Source organism: Trichomycterus rosablanca, chromosome 2, assembly GCF_030014385.1.
Source record: "Trichomycterus rosablanca isolate fTriRos1 chromosome 2, fTriRos1.hap1, whole genome shotgun sequence".
In the NCBI taxonomy this organism is placed as follows: domain Eukaryota; kingdom Metazoa; phylum Chordata; class Actinopteri; order Siluriformes; family Trichomycteridae; genus Trichomycterus; species Trichomycterus rosablanca.
Window position 1 is genome coordinate 27,216,966 of NC_085989.1, and position 20,978 is coordinate 27,237,943.

The 20,978-nt window shown below is 37.4% G+C and overlaps 1 protein-coding gene across 1 annotated transcript; it reads left to right on the top strand.

Moving 5' to 3' along the window:
- Positions 1–4,201: 4,201 nt before the first annotated feature.
- rad21b (RAD21 cohesin complex component b) lies at positions 4,202–18,376 on the top strand. The gene is made up of 14 exons (XM_063013233.1): positions 4,202–4,264; positions 5,834–6,022; positions 6,139–6,268; positions 7,599–7,698; positions 7,819–7,925; positions 9,018–9,227; positions 9,336–9,461; positions 9,559–9,690; positions 11,436–11,659; positions 11,911–12,061; positions 14,838–14,983; positions 16,712–16,876; positions 17,116–17,190; positions 18,065–18,376. The coding sequence occupies exons 2-14, from the start codon at positions 5,879–5,881 to the stop codon at positions 18,254–18,256; spliced, it is 1,902 nt and encodes a 633-aa protein (XP_062869303.1). The 5' UTR covers positions 4,202–4,264; positions 5,834–5,878; the 3' UTR covers positions 18,257–18,376.
- Positions 18,377–20,978: the final 2,602 nt, after the last annotated feature.

Below are 20,978 nucleotides of genomic sequence, written 5' to 3' on the forward strand. Positions count from 1 at the left end.
AATTTCTTTCTGTGTCTTACCCTCTTGCTTGAGGGTGTCAATGATGGCCTTCTGGACAGCAGTCAGGTCGGCAGTCTTACCCATGATTGCAGTTTTGAGTAATGAACCAGGCTGGGAGTTTTTAAAAGCCTCAGGAATCTTTTGCAGGTGTTTAGAGTTAATTCGTTGATTCAGATGATTAGGTTAATAGCTCGTTTAGAGAACCTTTTCATGATATGCTAATTTTTTGAGATAGGAATTTTGGGTTTTCATGAGCTGTATGCCAAAATCATCAGTATTAAAACAATAAAAGACCTGAAATATTTCAGTTGGTGTGCAATGTAAAAGTTTAATTTTTATCATTACATTATGGAAAATAATGAACTTTATCACAATATGCTAATTTTTTGAGAAGGACCTGTATATACATTACAATTCTCATACTTTACCTTTTAATAAATTGCCACTTCTTTCAATGATCTGCAAAAGAGCAATTTTAAGAGAGCCAGCAGAGGTGATCTTCACCTGTATGTAACGTTTATAGACAACAATAAAGTTACATGGAGTGCAGAAAGGCAATGCAGCAGCATGTTCGAAATAATGGTTAAAATATCCCCGTTCCAAAACTGACGAGGCCTTCCAGGAAATTGTTCCTTGTTTTCATCATTGCTATTGTGAAGAGTTATATCCTTTACTGAAAGGTGGTTCTGGTTAAGCATTACAAACCTCTCATTCAGAACAAATTGAAAGGTCCTGTTACTGCAGTCTGGGTAAGTAATCACAGGAATCCAGCCAGAGAAGGTGCCAATTGTTGCACAACTATCAGAAATGGCAACAAAAAAAAAAAGACTGTGGACACATTATGCTCTGCTTAAAAAGACAAAACTCTGTGCAATCAAATTTACATATTTAAATCTAACTATATACAGCACATTTCAATTAGCCTGGAGCAAGGTGGACAGTGAAAGCAGTATTTAAAGGGGTCACAGTTGCAGCAAATTAACACTAATGAGACTGCCTAATTAAAGAAAACACCACTGGTTGTAGTCTGTATTGCTATGCCGCCAGCCGGCCATAGTGGCATGTGGGCGTGATTCTGAAACCCACATGTAACCTTTTGTAGGAAAACTGTAGGAAATCCACATACATTTGTTTTAATTAAAACACCTGATCCTAAACCACCAAATAACCCTTCTTTATAAAAACAACTATAATCAGATGATGATAATGATGCAAAGAAATTGTCTGTTGCTAAGAAACCACTTTTTGAGTGTAGTGTATTGGTAAAATCTAGTGTAATAGAAAGTGTGGCACAAAAGTATGTTCGCTGATAAATGTAAATAAACTAAGCATTCTCTTGGCATGCTCACAGTACCATGTAATGTGTAGGGCTGAGAATTTAAATTCATCAGATGTTGGAGAAAATTACTGGCTCTGTTTTCAGGCAGAAAGAATGCGAAAGAGGAAGCTCTCTGTATATATTTACCCAAAATGCCAAAAAAATGCAAAGTGAGGTGATTATTACTAACCTAGCTCCAACAGTTCTCTGTTAACATAAGTATTCTCTGAATTAATACTGATTATGCTGTACATTTGATAATGTGTGGATACTTTTAAATCACACTATTTGGAATTCACTTTCATCGGGTGGATAAACTAATGTCCACTGTGCATGACTACTTAATCAATTAGTCAGCTCAGCAATAAATTGCAGGCTTGATGTCAACCCAATGTCCCAGCAGACTTGGTAGATTATTGGCAGCACTGATGGAAAAACCTATTAAACAGCTATAAAAATGTAAACAGCAACAGAACAATGAAAGAATCTATCTACCGTTTTCTATATATCTTGGCTTATAATCAATAAGCTATGTCATTGGTTCTCAGGCCTTCTCTTATAATAGCTCTCTACTGGCACCAGTTTACGTGCTGCAACTGCCACCATTTAGAAGTAAAAAGTATGCTTCTATTCCAGTTGCACAAGCTTAGATATAACCTTAATAATTTTCACTAACCACTTAATTCTGGTCAAAGTGTTAGTGGGTATGACACCATTCACTAACACTTGAGTGTAAGGCAGTAATACATTTTGGTGCCAGTCCATCACACAGTAACACACATTCACTTACTTACTTACTACTATGGGGCAATTTAGAGTAGCCAAACCACAGTCTGCAGGTTTTGCGAGATGGGAAAATTCTACCAGAATGAAAAAAAATAGTACCAGAATGAAACCCACACAGGCGCATTACTGTAAATACCTTCAAAACTCCACACAGTGACCAAAAAAGAAAATCAAACTCAGGTCTTTAAGACCCATGTAGTTGTACAGTGCACTCTACCAGCTGTGCCCACATACCGACTTTATTGATTTTAGGTTTTATCTGTTTAAAATGAGACATTTTGGATGTATTTTGGATCTATCTTCACTATTTGCTAACTAGATCTTTAAGTATTTCTATCTATGTATAAATTAGACAATCTACAGCCTCCCATTCGTATGTTTAAAAGAGGTAAAACCAGCCATCTAATGTAAAACCAAGACCACTTTGAAATAACCTGAATTTCTGCATTAATTACTCACAAAAAATGAAGAAGGAAACCACTGGTGGTGAATTTTTCTGACGCAACACATTGATGGTTCTGTGTCCCTTCAGACATAGCCCTCACAGTCAACCAAGCAGAGAAGCTGTTGATTCTGAAATTAGGAATAAACCACTAAATAACACTTCTTTCTTAATAAAAAACAGAATTCATGTTTGTTTTATTTGTGAGTATATAGGTGAATTAATTGATCTAGTGTAATAACGAAAGTGTTTTAGTCGCCACTAAACTACATTTTCAGTTATATGTAAATGTAAATCAATAAAGTATTCTCTTGGCATGCTAGTTCAAAGTTGCATGGCAGTGTGTAAGTATCAGGAAATCTATAAATGTATTGTATAGGAGATGTATTTGACCCTACAGCCAGACTTTACATAACATAACAGTGATTATTATGGATGGCAAACTGTTTTAATGATAATTGTAGGAACATCTTTGTAATAACAAGCTTCATTAAAAAAAAAAAAAAAAGTTTGCATAATGCAATAAGAATATGTGACTTGGAAAATGACCAAAAAGCTCAGTTTCAGTCAAAGTTCCAGTGGCATCTAACAAACCAGGCATTTAGAATTGTGCTTAGTAAAATAAAAGAAAATAAGCCTTTCTTCTGGCACACTTCAAATTGTTAGTATGTAGGTGGCATTTTATTGTAGGTTTGCAGATTTGTTGATAGCACAGTGATACTTTGCAAATCTAGTTCAATGAAAATTATTTGCCTCTCTAGCCATTTCTATTACTTTGCATGGGTTCAGATTGCTTTTCCTTTCAGCCAGGTTTATTACAGCTCTATCTGTTGTAAACTTTCTAAATACTGCAGAGGATATGTGTTTCTTTTTTTCATCCAAGACATTCACAAGTTTGGTAAATCCTTGGGAGCAACTTCCAAATGCCTTAAGGTGTGGAAACATTACAAAGTGGTACAGTAAATGCTTTACCATCCCAACTTTATTGTAATGTGTTGCAAGTCTAAAATGCGGTAATGAATGTATATTAACAAATGAAATGAAGTTGACCAGACAAAACATAACATATTTTGTGTTCATACTGTCTGCAGTGAAATAAATATATAATTGTGTTGTATTTAATATACTCGGTTCAAGGTACACTTAGATATTTTTTTACAAATACTTGAAGAACATGTTGCAATATGACTTAATATTCGATCACATGTAGATCACGTACATTATGACTGACAACAGAATACACAACAGAATATAAATTGTTCACATGTGAAGAATATTTGTTTACATTTCTTCTGCTAATCACATAGACACACCACCAAATCACACATTCCACACACAATCCACTCTCTTATTCTATCTTTACTGCTCACAAATGAAAACATGGCAGACTTTCCTGCTAAAAGTTGCCATTTATGATTCTAAGGTTGTAGGGGGAACAATTCTATTAGATTTTTTACCCATCTTTGCCAAGGGTGGGTTCTTATTTGATGTTAGTAATGCGGTTAATAAAGAAAAAAATTACCATGTATAAGAACAAGCAGATGCTGCTTTTCTTTGTCGTAGCGCCATTTTGTTTAATTTAGTGAAACTGTACTGCAGACACTGTAGGAGGGAATAAGCGAAAAAGTGTGTGTGTGTGTGTGTGTGAGAGAGAGAGAGAGAGAGAGAGAGACCTGGATACGGTGCCCAAATAAGGAACGCTACCATAGGAGCGCTTCGTAAGTAACGTTGCGTAAAAGAACGCTAATAGACATAGACTGCATGCGTTCACTAAATTACTTACACACCTGAATAATGCGCTAACTACTATAATCTAGCTTTAAAATAGATTATAGTGCATGTTTATTATGTAAGCTAGCAGGCTAGGCTGCTGCGCGCTGATTGACAGAGATAACTAGGTGTCTGCTAATGTCACCTATCAACGCAGGAACTGTCTATAGGTTTAATGTTTGTAGATATCGTATATATTATTAAAAACATTCAGAGCTAGCACCACTGTGGCTGCAGTAGAGGTTTTGGAAATAGCGTTAGCCCCGTAGAACCTTCTAGTAACGGTCAGACGTGCAGCAGCGCAAACCGCTGCAGTGTGTTACATGTTTATTATACCGTTATAAAGGTTCATCAACTGGATAAAGATAAATTTGTAGGGAAAAATAAGATACGTTACACAGTCTGTCAATAAGACTGTTATCAGCAATGTGTTGCAGTTAGTCTGCGAGGCCGCGCTCAGCTTGACAGCTCAACTACCGTCTCACACTAACAGCAGTTCATATACTGTACACTGTAGTATATTACTCTGAGCACCCTAGTGTCCCATATAGATCAGCCGTATTGCCATACTAAGATTATTTATATGCGGGTCGTTCTTAAAGTATTCTTCCATGTAAAACGATTTTATTTTTCTAGCTATACTTTATTACTTTGGCACTTCCAGCATGAAAAAAGTAGCATTCTTTTGATTTTTTTAAAAAGAAATTAATTTAAACAAAGTAAAGGTTGAGGCTGCTACGCTCCTGGGGTCATTACAACTAACTGTAGAACTGTTTGTGTCTGTGTTGTTTTTTTGTACTGCTTGAATGGCTTTCTTGCCTCCCTGCATGTTTACATTGAATTAATACCATTGAAGCATCTAAAAACAGATGCTTAATCTTACTACTAAATCGGCCGCTCAGGTGACGCAGCGGTAAAGTACGCTAGCTCACCAGAGTTGGGGTTTCAAATACATCGTATCGAATCTCAGCTCTGCCTTTCCGACTAGGCTGGGCGGCTGTACGAACAACGATTGGCTGTTGTTCAGGGTTAGGGGGTAAGAAAGTTGGATCATAGGTCCTCATAACTGGTGCGACTGCGGCCCCTGCTGGCTGACTGATGGCGCCTGCACTGGGCTGAGGAAAAATGCTGATGGGGTGTGGTCCTCCATGCACAGTGCCCGTCAAGTGTATGAACTCGACTCGTGCAGGTGAAAAATGCAGTCTGTACTGACTGTGCTTACTGGAGGGGGCGCAAGTCAGTTGAGAGGCGTCCTTAGTCAGCGGTGAAGGGTCGAATCAGTATAGAGGACGCACTCGGTATTTGGACACGACTAGACGGGGGAAAAGAGGGGGAAAAATATTTAAAAAAAAAAAAAATCTTACTACTAAATCTTAATTGCCAGGGTAGGGTCTTAGCTGCATTTTAAACACTTAACCAGTCATATAAGACAAAGCATTTCAAGTCTTTTCAATGTAGTAAATGGTTCAAAATTTATATGATGAGTGTATCTTACATCTGATTTTTTTCAACTGCAGTTTTGTCGTCCCCCGCCACCTCACTCGTGAGAAGGTGCAGGGACGATGTTCTACGCCCACTTTGTCCTCAGCAAACGTGGGCCGTTGGCCAAAATCTGGCTAGCGGCCCATTGGGATAAAAAGTTGACTAAGGCACATGTGTTTGAGTGCAACCTGGAGAGCAGTGTTGAGAGCATCATCTCTCCAAAGGTGAGGTTGATAAAATCTGAAAATGTAACAACACAATGTATTACTTAGATTATTTAGATGTGAAAAAACAGAAGGGGCTTAAAATGCTTATTTGTACATTTTCTTGTTTGGTATAGGTGAAAATGGCTCTGCGCACATCTGGCCACCTTCTTTTGGGTGTTGTACGGATCTACCACAGAAAAGCCAAGTATCTGCTTGCTGACTGCAATGAAGCTTTTATCAAGATTAAGATGGCCTTTCGCCCAGGTATAACATTATAACATTAAAAAGTTGTTTCTACCTTATGTAACAATCTAACTGTATGTTTCAATTAAAAAAATATCTGCAGGGTAATGAATTCAGACTAGAACATTTTTAAACAGATGTTTTAGTTAACATTTACAGTTGAAGTCCTTAGTTTACATGTGTGATACGTATTTGTTAGCATCGCTTCTCACAGTAAGTTACTGAAATTTGTGCCCATTCCTCTTGACAGAACTGGTGTAACTGAGTCAGATTTGTAGCCCTCCTTGTTTGCACATGCTTTTTTAGTTCCCATCGTAAATTTTCTGTGGGATAAGAGCCACTTAGTTACCTTTACTTTGTAGTCCTTATGCCATTTTGCCACAACTTTGAAGGTACACTTGGGGTTGTTGTTCCTTTTGGAAGACCTGTTTGTGCCCAAGCTGATGTCTTGAGATGTTGCTTTAATATCGCCACATAATTTTCCTTCCTCATAATGCCATTTATTTTGTGAAGTGCAACAGTCTCTTCTCCAGCAAAGCACACCCACAACATAATGCTACCAGCCCCATACTTCATGGTTGGAATAGTGTTCTTTGGCTTACAAGCCTCACCCTTGTTCCTCCATACATAACTATGGTTTATGGCCAAACAGTTCTATTTTTGATTCATCAGACCAGAGGACATTTTTCGATAGCCAAGATCTTTGTCCTCATGTGCAGCTGCAAACTGTAACCTGACTTTTTGATGTCGGTTTTGAAGCAGTGGCTACTTTCTTGCTAAGTGGCCTTTCAGGTCATGTTAATATAGGACATGTTTTACACTTGGTATAGATACTTTTTTACCTGTTTCTCCCAGCATCTTCACAAGGTTGTTTGCTGTTGTTCTTAGAATGATTTGTAATTTTCCCATGTCATCTTTAGGGGGAAATAACACATTAAATTTTTGAATGGTATGATGCTTTTGTGGTCTCATGGTGTTTAAACTTGCGTCTTGATTGAACAAATGAACATGGTACATTTAGTTGTTTGAATACTCTTAATAACAAAAAAAAAATCTTAATAACAAAATACCAGGCTTGTGAAGGTCAACAGTTTTTTTATGTCATGGTCATTTTTCTTTTTCCTTTGATGTAATGCAAAGAGGCACAAATGCCTTGAAGGTAGCTTTTAAAGACATGAATTTAATTTTCTGGAATATTCCATGCTATTGCTGAAACTATAGGATCTGTGGATGGGATAAAATGTCTTTATTCTTATGACTTTTACTGATATCAAGTGACTGATTAATTATCAAGTGACTGATTATATATCATATATAAGGATAATACTATAACTATTGGGATTTGACACAGGTGTGGTAGATCTGCCTGAAGAGAACCGTGAAGCTGCCTACAATGCCATCACTTTACCTGAGGAGTTCCATGACTTTGACCAGCCTCTTCCAGACCTGGAGTAAGCATATTATTTAAGTAGCACGTTTACAGTTCACTGCTACACATTAATTAAATGTATGTTATTCATTATTTTCTCAAGTGTTTGATAATGTTTGATTGTAACTGCTTTGTCGTACAGTGATATAGATGTCGCACAGCAGTTTACTTTGAATCAGTCTCGTGTGGAGGAAATTACTATGAGAGAGGAGGTGGGCAACCTGAATTTACTGCAGGAAAATGACTTTGGTAAGGCTAATTGTTTGATCTGCCTTGCTTTCTAAGACTGCTTACAGTAGTCAGGAATACTCTCAAGAGTTCTGTGCACTAACTGTATGTTCTAGCTTATACATGGCTTAAAATGTATGGATTTCACTGTAGCATAAAATCAGAAGGCCAAAGAATTCTAAAAGAGAGTGCATACACACATCCTATTTCCAGAAAAGTTGGGACATTTTGTAAAATGCATTAATAAAGAATCTGTAATCTGTTCATTTTCTTGCATCTTTATTTAACTGACAAAGGTTGAAGAAAAGGATTTCCCATCTTTCAGCCTCATTGTATTTTGTAAATAAACACACATTTAGAATTTAATGCCATTAGTACATTCCAAAAAAGTTGGGACAGAGATAAATTAAGTATGAAAAGTTGATAGAATATTGAAGGTCCAGTGTTGGTAACAGGTAACAGAATCATGATTGGTATGATTGGATCCATTAAAGGTCTTTGTAAGCAATGATAGGTTGTGGCACACCACTGTGTTCCAAACTTCATGAGAGAATTTGGAGAAATCTTTTTTTGAGTCTGTTGCATCAGATCTTAAATGTGTTTAAATTTACACTAAAATTACACTGAAATTAATCAGCAAAAACATTGGAAATCTTTTCTGTCTACTTTTAGCAGTTGAATAAAGATTATTAATAATTAAGAGAATTAATAAATCTACATGTACTTCAGTGATACATAGGTCTGCATATGCCAGTTATGAATCTATCAGAAAATTATTTTTTGATCAGAGGGTGTTAATTACACACAGTGTAATGTGGCTCAGCTGCTGAAGCAGTTCGGCAGTGAGCCATGTTAGGAGTCATGTCCTTCTGCATTGACATTTTGGCAGAACAGGCACGGAGCTCTGTCAATTTATCTTAATTGCATTTAGATGCTTTGCATTCTTGCAGGTGCGGGGCTTCACCTCGTGCTTCACTCTCAAGGCATGGTGCGACCTGCCCTATTACAGATTTAACCCACATTGTTTTACGATCATTCCCTTTTTGGATCCATATCATTCAATCTGATAATGACGTATAGATGCCCTAGGTAAACTTAATTTCTATTCCTTAGCTGATTTTGGCATGGACGACAGAGAGATGATGCGGGAAGAGGGTGCATTTGAGGAAGACATCATCAGTGGCGCTTCTGCTTCCAACCTACTGCTGGAACCAGAATCTTCTAGTGGTCAGATAACCGATAAATCGAACCATTTGGAGTATGATCAGTACAAGGACGACTTTGGAGACAACCCTATGGAAAGCACAGAGGGAGGCATGCTGGGTAAGTGGACCATGTGTAAGTTGTTACTACACAAGGGATTATACAGCAAAACTGGCCTGTGATTAGAAGTCATGGTTTTATTATTAAATTTAGCTTTTCTGCTTGTAGTGGACAAACTACTCAGTAATGAGGATGGAGGGGGCATTTTCGATGACCCTCCAGCCATTACAGAGAGCACCATGATGCCACAGGATCATGGTGGGGATGACGATGATGATTTTGACAACCTCTCTCGTAAGATATGTTTAATATATTTTCAGCTCAGTTGTTATTTTATGATGTTTTGTTGTAAGTATGATAAAAATGAAACAGGTGGATGCACTTTGTACAGCTGCGGGAGGTCCAGACAGTCCAGACTCGGGCCCTGTGGAGCAGCTTCCCACCATGACAGACCAGACAGAGCAAACCACATTGGTTCACAATGAGGAGGAGGCATTTGCCCTTGAACCTATTGACATTACAGGTCAGCATGCAAGTACCATTCTGTCATAGTCAGTTGGCTATAGTTTAAGCAGTGAAAAAAGCAATTATTTGTTAAGTAGTTAAGTAGAGTAAGTAGAGTGGATAATACAGCAGAATAAAATTACAAGAAATCTCCATTATTCACAGTGTTAATTACAATATTTATTTTTGCTGAAGTTCTTCTAGCTAAGGAGGCAGTGAAATAACTGTTAAGGTTTTTTTTTTTTCATTTACTGTAAAATCAAAGTATTTTATGAAAAAGTAAAATGAGTAAAATAAATCAAATCCAGATGTGAGAAGCCACTGCCAGAGCATTCTCCAAACCATTGCCAGAGCATTCATGTATAAACTAAAAAACATTTCATACAAAACTGCATGTAAATGCACGTCAATAATGTTAGTCAGTATTGGTAATAGTGTTCATTATTTCAATCCTGAAGCTCAGCGGCACAGACAACAGAAAGCAGTTTTTAGGCCGCTAAGGTGGTGCAGCGGTAAAACACACGCTGAACACAAGTTTTACCGCTGGAATCTCGAGAGCTGGGATCTCGAATACATCGTATTGAGTCTCCGCTCTGCCTGCCGGCTTGGCTGAGCAACCACATGAACAACGATTGGCCTGTTGTTCATATAGGGGCGGGATTAAAGCCGGATAGGGTCTCTCTCTCTCATGACTAATGCAATTACAACCTTTGCTGGCTGATTGATGGTGCCTGTACAGAGATGAGGAAAAAAGTGAATTGATCAGGGTGTGTCTCTCCTTACACAGTGCTGATTTGCATGCGTACTCGTCAAAGTGCAGGTGAAAAAAATGCATACGGCTGCTACCCATGTGTCGGAGGGGGTGTGGGTTAGCTTTGTTCTCTTCAATCAGAGCAGGGGATTGGCATTAGTGGAGAGGAAGCTTGACAGATGGACGTGCTAAATCGGGAGAAAAAAGGGGAGAAAATGCATAAACAAAAATAATAATAAAAAAAAAATCCAGAAAGCAGTTTTGCCACCAGTCATGTTAAAGGCCTAAATTCTGCCGTAACCGTCACTATGCACTTTGCGGTAAATGAAGCACAAAACGTGTGCTGCCTTACACAGAACTTAACTTTTTTTCTCTTATAGCACCTCATAGATCACCAGATCTTCAAAGAACGCATATGGTTTACATGGGAAACATAGATCTCAAGTAATTAAAAAAAAAAGACATTTTTGTATTTAAAAACAGTGATTACTTTTTGGTAATCCTTTTATATAGAAATATTTAAAATTAGCCTGTGAAATTAATTCAATGACATCCAAGATTTTTCAATGAAACACTTTATTTAGCTGTTTGGGATTAACTTTCTTTTATTGACACAAAACAAACACCATTACACATTTAAATGGATTTGGAGTTTATTACAGGGAGTGTGCAGGTAGGATGTTTTAGAGAGCTAGAGAGGCAAGATTGAGGTGGTTTGGGCATGTGTAGAGGAGGGATGGGAGTTCTGTCAGGAAGAGGGGTGCTGAGGATAGAGTCAGCAGGCAAGAGGAGAAGAGGAAAGCCAAAGAGATGGTTTATAGATGCAGTGAGGGGAAACATGCAGGTGGGTGGTGTGACAGAGAATGATGTTCAGGAATGATCCGCTGTGGTGACCACAGCTGAAAATAGACAATCCATGTGTTTTTGAGTAGACCTTTTTACATTACAAAAATACTGAACTGTATAAACTAAAACTTTTCTCTTAATGTCTTTTATATTGTTGTATTTATTAGTAAAGGAAACCAAAGCTAAGAGAAAGAGAAAGCTGATTGTGGACAGTGTAAAGGAGCTGGACAGTAAGACCATCCGGGCTCAGCTTAGTGACTACTCAGACATTGTCACCACCCTGGATCTGGCTCCACCAACTAAGAAGTTGATGATGTGGAAGGAAACAGGAGGGGTGGAAAAGCTCTTTTCCCTGCCAGCACAGCCACTGTGGAACAGCAGGCTTCTTAAGGTCAGTTTAAGCATGTGCTGCTAAAGCTAGGTCTAACACAGTAATGGAATGAATATAATATGTGAACAGTTAAATTAAAGGGCTCTTTAAACTTTCTAAACTTTTTATATGTACTTTGAACAATTTTATTGTCAGTACCCTATTCATTCAGTCAATTAATACATGGTAAATAAGAATATTTTAGGTAGCTATTTAAAAAATGTATACAGTGATCTGACCTTTTCTGAAGCAGATGTGTGTTTGTGTTTTAGATGTTCACAAGATGCCTGACCCCTCTTGTGCCAGAAGAGCTAAGGAAGAGACGGAAGGGTGGAGAGGCTGATAGCCTAGATGAGTTTCTTAAAGACCTTGAGAACCCTGAGGTGCCTAGAGAAGAGGGTCAGACTCAAAAAGATATTATCGGTAGGTGACTATAAAGCTTTTTTCTGTAAGCAGCATACGTTTTTGTTTGTTTAAAACGTTCTCCTGGGATTGCTACTTTGTTGTGGTGGAAAAGCTTAAGTGTACCTATGACCCTGAGAGTTGTGAAAAGTTTGCTACAGAGAGAGAAGACACAGTAAAAGCACAATAGTGAAAAGATGCGGTGACACAAAGGCTAAACATTGTGTCAAGATAGGACAGTGGGATGCTCAGGGTCTCAATTTACTTGGCAAGTTTGTCAGTACCTGGTAGTGAATTAATAAGACTGAATATTAGCATTTATGGGTTGTATGTAATTAAGTGGTCAGACAATGGGCACTTCAAGACGTTTAATATACACACAGTGCTGTTCTCACACAGAAAGCCTAACATGCTACAACCCAGTGAGTAGCGGTCATATCAGTCATATTTCCCACAAAGCAAAAAGATATGACTATTATCCAGTGTTATTATCCACTTACTGACAAACAAGATGAACACATTTAACAATTCTACAAGGAGATTGAATATGTACTTGTAGTGACTCCCAAGCAAGAGTTGAAGAAGATGCAAAAGAAAGTGAAGTCCTTGGTAAATAAGGTCACTGTGTGAGAAACAGTAAGGGCCAGACACTAAGGTCATGGTGCGAGAAATGGTAGGGGTCAGACACCTTTGAATGGATAAGAAAGGAGCGTAAAGCAAAAACAAAGTTCCCAGATATATACAGTAAACTTCAACGTGATACTCAGAAGAGATAAACAAGAAGCCGAGTTGGATTCATTATGCAGTGAGCTGAAAGAAAATGCAAAGAAAGGCAACTGCAGACCTGTGTTCCAGATAGTGAAGAAGCTCATCAAACCATTCTGGCCTCAAACTACAGTCATCAAGCCAAAATAGGAAGAAACTTGTCATACCATAGAATGAGTGTCAAAAATAAAAAGACTACTGTGAACAATTGTACAGTGGTGAAATGGAGGACATGCAGATTGATGTTTAATAAAAGAAACTGCGGCCACTAAAAAAAAGATCAAGAGTACCATGCTAGATCTAGCTAAGCAAAAGGTACCTGATCCAGATGACACAGCAGTTGAACTGCTCTGGTTTGGTGGAGAGATGACTCTAAAGAAGCTGCATAAGGTCTACAGAAAAGTGTTTAAGACTGGGATCTGGCCAGAAGAATGGACACAATCAGTCTTTCTTTTACTGCCTAAGAAAGGTGACTTGCTCCAATGCAGCAACTACAGGACCATTGCACTGGTCTCACATGCTAGCAAGATCCTGTTAAGAGTAATCCTGAAAGGAATGCAAGCCAAGCATGAAGAAGAGATTGCCCAAGAAAAGAACAAGCTAGATTCAGGCCAAGAAGAGGCACACTGGATCAGTTCATAAACTTTTAAATTGATCATCATGGAGAAAGCAAGAGAAAGAAAGCAGGCGCTATATGTATGTTTCACTCATTTCTCAAAGTTGATTAACATTATACAGTATGACCAATTATGGATAAATACGCTTGACATGAGTTTCCCCTTACACCTGGTCCAACTACTGAGGAACTGTATAGCCAACAACATGCTTTTTGTCAGTACAGCCAATCACACATCAGCATGGTTTAAGGTAAGACAGGGAGTCTGACAAGGTAACATCTCACCATGTCTGTTTAACATCCTTGGAGAGCAAGTTATGAGAACAGTGCTACAAGGACTTTTGTAGAGGATTCAGGATTGGTGAAAAGACCATTAGCAATCTCAGGTTTGCTGATGTCATCATACTACATCACCAAAAGAACTATAAAAGTCATTTCTGCATAGCCGGCCAACCATCCAATAGTGCTAAGATTTGAACACTAGCAAATGGGCTACTATGTTTAAAACCTAAAAGAATTTATGTTTGCCAACAGGTGATATTCCTTCACCAATAAAACAAGGTACACTAAAACGTATAAAAGTTTATTGCTATTTTTCAAGACTAAAACTAGAAATGTTTAGTAAATACTAAATAATAAATATAAAAAAATAATAAATAAATAATAAAAATATATAATAAACTTCTCACAGATAATAAACTTACACCACAAACAGTAACTCACAGTTACATCCCAAACATTAAACTTAATTTGCAGTATTGTTCGTCTAACAGGTAATCATAAAACATCACTTTCACAGTCTTCATCTTTGCCTTATACTGGAATTGCTTTTTAGCATAGACACATAGATTCTAAAGCATGCCAATTACCTATATACACAATCTGAATAAACTGATTATTTAAATCAATCCTGGGTCGAGATCTAGGTAGCTTAATCTGATTACTAATCCCAATAAAGCCTAAACTAAATTAAGATAAGCAACATATAGTGTCTGCATGACCATTTGAATAATCAGATTACTTTCAGAATCAGATCTTAATCAGATTTTGATTTATTGTTCGCTGTATTTGCACTTTGAAAAAGAAATCGGCTCTAACTGCTTGAGGCAAAACTCACATAAAGAATAAGAACCTTTTTTGGTCTATCTAAATGTGTTTATTCACTGTAAAAATGAAGAGTATTAAGTACAATCATTTGTATTTTGCATGCAGCAGAGGTTTTGATAATACTACATTACACACTATAAAATCATTTAGTCTCTGTGATGTACTGTACATGCAATAACAGTTCATTTTAATGTAATGCCTTAAATGTATTCAGATTGTGACATAAGATGTGATTTTGATCCTTAACCCAGATTCACTTATCAAACTATCTTATCTTTTTTGTTTGTTTTTGTGTGCTGTTAATGTTAGACCAGACAATCTTAGAGGAGCCTAGTGTAATGCAGGCCTCTGCCATGGAGGGCAGTCGCACTACCCTTGATGAATCAGTCATGCCTCCTCCATCCAGCCACCGTGGCCAGAAACGCAAGGCACAGGAAACAGAGCATGCTCTGCCTGTAAGTCCTTCTTCCTTTGAAGTCTGTTTTTGATCAAGTAATATTTTGCCCCTAAATTCTATTCAAGTTTATTATAACCACTTTAGAAAGCCATTTAGGGTTTTGGTGGTTTAAAACCTTGCTACGTGTTACATGATTTAAATGGTCTTGCCATGCACATGAATGACATTCTAAGACCATGTGTATGAGGGTAAGCAAGCAGTGTCAGACGACTCATACAAGCAGAATCAAGAGAAATGTGAGCTACCCAGCAGACACAGACACAACAAGCTTAAAGCCAAAAAGAAGAGGGACTAAACTCGATTAGAAATAGCAGAGAAAATCTGATCAGTTTGCTGAGAAAAAACTAAAATAAACTAACTGAAGCTAGTAGGCATGTACTAACAACATTAGCTACTCGGTCCACCCATGATGAACCAGCGATCGTAGATCAATGCCTAGCTCTAGAGCACTGGCTATAAAAAATAGATTTAGAAAAAAAAGGAGAGCGTGGATCACAAATGGCGGGTTTGGCAGTAAGTGTTAAGTCTACAGAGACAAGAAAGTTCTCACTAAACAAAAGATAGCGATGTGCACATCGACTGTCTACCTTTACAGGTTTTGTCAAGTTGAAGACTTAGCATTATGGGCTGGATTGGCACTCTAGTGTTAAGGTTCTGTGTAGATCAGTCAAGATCCTAAATACTAAACTTAAATAAACTTAAAAATAAAAAATAGTTTTAGACATTACTTTGGTATGTAACATCTTACTCAAAGCCCAGATAACTAAATGGATGCTCTTTTATTATAGACAGATTATGAAAAGACAGTTAAATAAAAGGGACAATAATGCTTGAAAGAGTAAAAGAGAAAGAGGATGGCCAGCAACAAGATGGATACAATTAGATGAATAATAAATAAACCATTAGGAAGACCCAAACAGAGACAGGATGTTCTGGAGAAACCATATGATCGCCTGGAGTTGGAATTGACTTGAAGGCAAAATTAACATTTACATTTGCAGCATTTAGCAGACGCTTTTATTTAAAGTTACACCTACAACTATGATTAAATACAATGCAAGCAATTGAGGGTTAAGGGCCTTGCTCAGGGGCCAAGCAGTGGCAACTTTAGCAGTCGTAAGGGCCTTGTTAATCGGCCCAGCAGTGGCAGTTTTAGCAGTGGTGGGGCTTGAACTGGCAACCTTCTGATTGCTAGTCCAGTACCTTAACCACAGTGCTACCGCTGCCCCTAAAATACTCATTGATGCCAGAGGACATAAAAGTTGCATGGTATCTGGCATGGACCAACAGAACAACTGCAGTTTGATCCACAGGCTTCAGAGCAATCTGAGCAATGGCAGGTCGATTGGTCTGTCAGATCGTGTTTTCTCCAAGATCATGTAGAAGGCTAGGTACCTGTGCATAATTTAACTGTGGAGAAGACTTCTGTAAGATGATCCGTCTTACAACTTACATCATTTAAATGACCTGCTGCTAATGTGATGGTACCAGATACCACAGGACTCCCTCAGATGTCCTGTGGAGTTTGTGCCCCAGAAGGTCAGAGCTGTTTTGACAGCATTTTAGGCAGGTGGTCGTAATGTTTTGGCTTATCATTGTATATTTACAAAAAATTTATAATTTGTACCTACAGATGGAAAGCAAATACTGTAGTTTTTATTTGCATTTTACACACGGTCACAACATTTCTGATATTGAGGTTTGCATGTGTCTGTTGTATGTGTAGATGCTGGACGATGACCGCTCCTCGATTGTGTCCACACAGCTTAATGTTCAGCCAGTAGAACTCCCTCCAGAAGAGCCTGTTAACATCTCCCAGCTTATCCCTGAACTCGACCTGCTTGGGGGTGAGAAAAACAAAGAGAAGAAGGATGATGATGAAGAAGAAGAGGTTAGGAAAATTGCTTGGTGATACAAAGGAAAAGCACTCAAAAGTGCATCCAGAATGATCATTTTGTTTGTTCACCACCCTGCTAGTTTGAAGATGTATAGTTTTGGGTTAATGTTGTTGATTATTTGTCATGTCTCGTGGTATAACGTTTTTATGCCATGTGCATTTGTTCTGTAAAAAGGTTTTTGAGTGTGATCAGACAAAACTGTTTTTGGTTTTGTTTTGTAATGTTTTGTTAGGAGGAGGGTGGAGACCAGGACCAGGAAGAGAGGAGGTGGAACAAGAGGACACAGCAGATGTTACATGGCCTGCAGGTACAAATGAGTTTTGTTGTTCCTCTGTTTAAATGACCTTTCACAGTCACAGCTCACAGCAGTCACACGTTTTAAGGTGCTGTTACAAAGTGATGCCTAAACTGCAAACTCGTGCAGACCCCGGGAAAGCATTTAATAAAAAAAAAAACACACAGAAAGAAGCCTGGCAGCCCGGCCGGGTAATCAAAACTAGGTCCCTCTTGCTGTGAAATGCAAATGCAACCCACTGTGCCACCTGAATACTTATTTCAGTTTTTGATTTTTAATTAATTTAAAAAAACATGTTTTTACATTGTCATTATGGCTGACTAGGTGTAGGTTGGGTAAAATTACATAAATACATACATAAATTAAAAAGGAAATTGAGAACTCAATAAGGTTGCAAAAAGTCAAAGGTTATTTTGATATAAAAATGTTTAGCCAGATCTAGCCTAATCTTAGAATCTGTGTTGCTTTTGTTTTTTTGTCTTCTCATGTCTCTGAAAAGTGAGCATTGTCAACATTTTCTTGTACAAACTAAAATACATTTCATACAAAACTGCATGGGAATAAACCGCTAAAATGTCAGGTAATGTTGTCAATATTGTGTATTGTTTTCAAGCTTGGTGCTCAGTGGCATAGCAAGCACAAAGTGATTTTTCTGCATACAGCGTGTGACTGAAATGACACATCAAGTTATAATTAGTTGGTTATAATCCTACACATATCAGTAGTCCAAAGCAAGGTTAAGTTAAATAATAGACATAACTGTTACATGAGCCTGCTATTTGCACAGATGTGTGGATTTCCTCACTAGCACCCTGGAGCACTCTGGATCCTTGCTAAAAAACATTTCTTACTCAGTTGTTGTAATTTAACCTTTTTGTCTGTATAGAGGGTGATTGCCAAGACTGGAGCAGAATCAATCAGCCTTCTCGAACTTTGCAAGAACAACAACAGAAAACAAGCAGCAGCCAAATTCTACAGCTTCTTGGTTCTAAAAAAGCAGCAGGCAGTGGAGCTAACCCAGGCTGAGCCCTACAGTGACATCATCGCCACTCCTGGTCCTAGATTTCACATCATATAGATGCCATACAATGAAGTAACATTTCACTGGTAGTTTTTGCTCTTGTTTATGTTTTGTTACTCTTTCTGTGTGTTTTGATGCCACCTGATTCTAAATGTAGAAGATACAGTGTTTCGTCTGACCAGGTTTTAAATCTCTTGTCTTATGCACAATTATGTTGCAATTACATTGCTAAATACAGTACAGACACTAAAGAACTACAGTAGTTTGTAGATTTTAGGACTCAGTCTGCTACTATATAAAATCATAACATTTATCTTTTTATCTAACATTTATAATTTACATTTGTGAATGAATTAGATTTAATTATTTTGCATGCGCCAGGTAATCCATGTTGAGTAACACATAAACAGGCTCTTTTTATTAGAGAGAAAGTTCAAGAGACCAGCAGCATCTCAGTTTAATAAGCTAACACTAACAACTGCTGTTAAATACTAAAACTAAAGGTGCAAAGTCCAGTCCAGAAACAATAATTCTAATGAATAAGCTGTACGTTTTTATATATATGCAGTTGAAATTGGAAATATTTAACGCCCTCACCATAATCGGTAGTGTTAATGTGTGTATTATTTTTATAAAATTATATTGAAAAGTCTCAGTAAACAAAGAAATAATGTTTATTGATACATGCAAGCAAATTTTAATTACATAAATGAACAGTTTTAAGTTGAATTGAAAAACATTCAACTTAAGATTTCCAAGTGCATTATACTCAGTACTTGGTGAAACAGCCCCTTGCCGTGATAACCTCTAAAAAGTGATTTCAGTTAGTGCTAACAAGCTTCTGACACTGCTCTTGCATTCCTGCAGCAGAAAAAAATCCCCTTAGCATCTTGACCATGGAAATAGTATGCCTCTGTTCATGAGCCTCCCCTTTTCTTCTTACAGACATATTGTTAATCCATATCCTAGTAGTTTTGACTGGTCACTCCATAGAACTGTGTTCCAGAATTCTGCAGGCCTAACCAAATTCCTTCTGGTGTATTCCATTGAACCCTTCTTGTGCTTCTTGGTCAAGAGTGGTGTTTGAGACAGCTCTTTAGTTTTCACCATGGTTTCAACACATCTTAAACACTTGAATTTATGTGTGGTGTTTATATAACACAACACAGCTGAAGCAAATTAAGGGTAGTTTTTGAATTCCCAATGGTTTACTTTACTGTAAACTATTAAATTATTGTGACATGGCAACATTAACAAAATATCATGCTACTCTAAACTACTACATTAATTATTTTGTTCATTTGCTACATAATTCAGCTGATAAAGACTTACATTTAAGCAACGTCTAGCTCTGCAGAAAAGTTTAGTTAAAAATTTATAAGTGGTTAAATATTTCCAGTTGCAAGTGTATAAAAAAGCTACCTGAGCTGCAGGTGATCATTGCCCTCATGCTCACAGAAATTGAATGTTCTAACCATGTCAAGTCAACAAAACAAAAAAAATTATTTTGATATGCTGAATTGTAAAATACATAAAATTAAATTATATACTAACAATGTGCCATTCAATTCTTAATCAGTTTTTATTATCCTCTAAACAAGCACTTATTGAAGTAAAATAGATATTTGTTGCTTTTGTCATCTGTTGCAAGTTTTATGTATGAAAGGTTAGTTAGTAGTTTGGTTGTAAATAACGTTACTGTAATTCCAGCTATTTATTTTTATATTCTACTTTGTGATTTGGGTAATTATGTTTTGTTTTAGTGTGTTTTATTCATACTTCTTTTAGTTAAGCTTATGTGCTTTCAGTCTTTCACTTTGCTTGTTCGTATGAAAACTGTTTAAAATAAGACGTATTGCCATGACACTTTATCTATATGCCTGTAGCTCTGATACATGTGTTATCTAATTTTTGTAATAAAACATGTTTAAAAAATCAAAGACTTTAATGACTGGGCTAGAATATACTCAAATACATATTTATACTTAAATCAATTCTGTCACAATTATTTCAGCTAATCATAATTATCATAAGTTACAACAATTCTGTGTTTTGTTATATACATACAACAAATGTTGAATATAAAAAATGGCAGCAAACATGAGAATAATCACTGACATTCATTTATTAATTCAAAGTCTGTTTTACAACCACTTTATCCTATTCAGGGTTGCAGTGGGTAAGAGTCACTGGGCAAAAGGTTGGAAACACCCTGGACAGGTTGCCAGTCCATCACAGGGCATATACTGTACACACACACACACATTCACAACTGGGTCAATTTTAGTACTGTATCTCAAATAAACCTGTATTTGTACTGTAGGAGAAAACCTACACAGGGAAGAACATGCAAATTTCACACAGAAAGGACCCAGACAGCTCCACCTGGAAATCGAACCAGGACCTTCTTGCTGTGAGGAGACAGTGCTACCTACCATGCCACCCACTGACCATAATGTTGGCTACTTTTAGTTCCTAAGTTGTCTTCCTACCTGCCAGTAGGTGAATTCGCTGCTTTAAATTTTCCCTGAGTGTGTGTGAGTAAATTGGTGTGTGGAAGGGTTTCCTGTAATGTATTGGTGTCTAGTGTTTCTATTGTGTGCCTGGAAGCATTGCTACCCTGACCAGGATGAAGCAGAATGTTGAAAAGTCTTGGCCTGTTCTGTGCATTGTTTTCTGAATGAAATTTGGGTGTACTTTGTTTTACGTTGTTCCATTTAAGAATTAAATACTGAATATTTCGCTGACAGGACAGCACAGTGGGGTCTGTGTTTGTTTC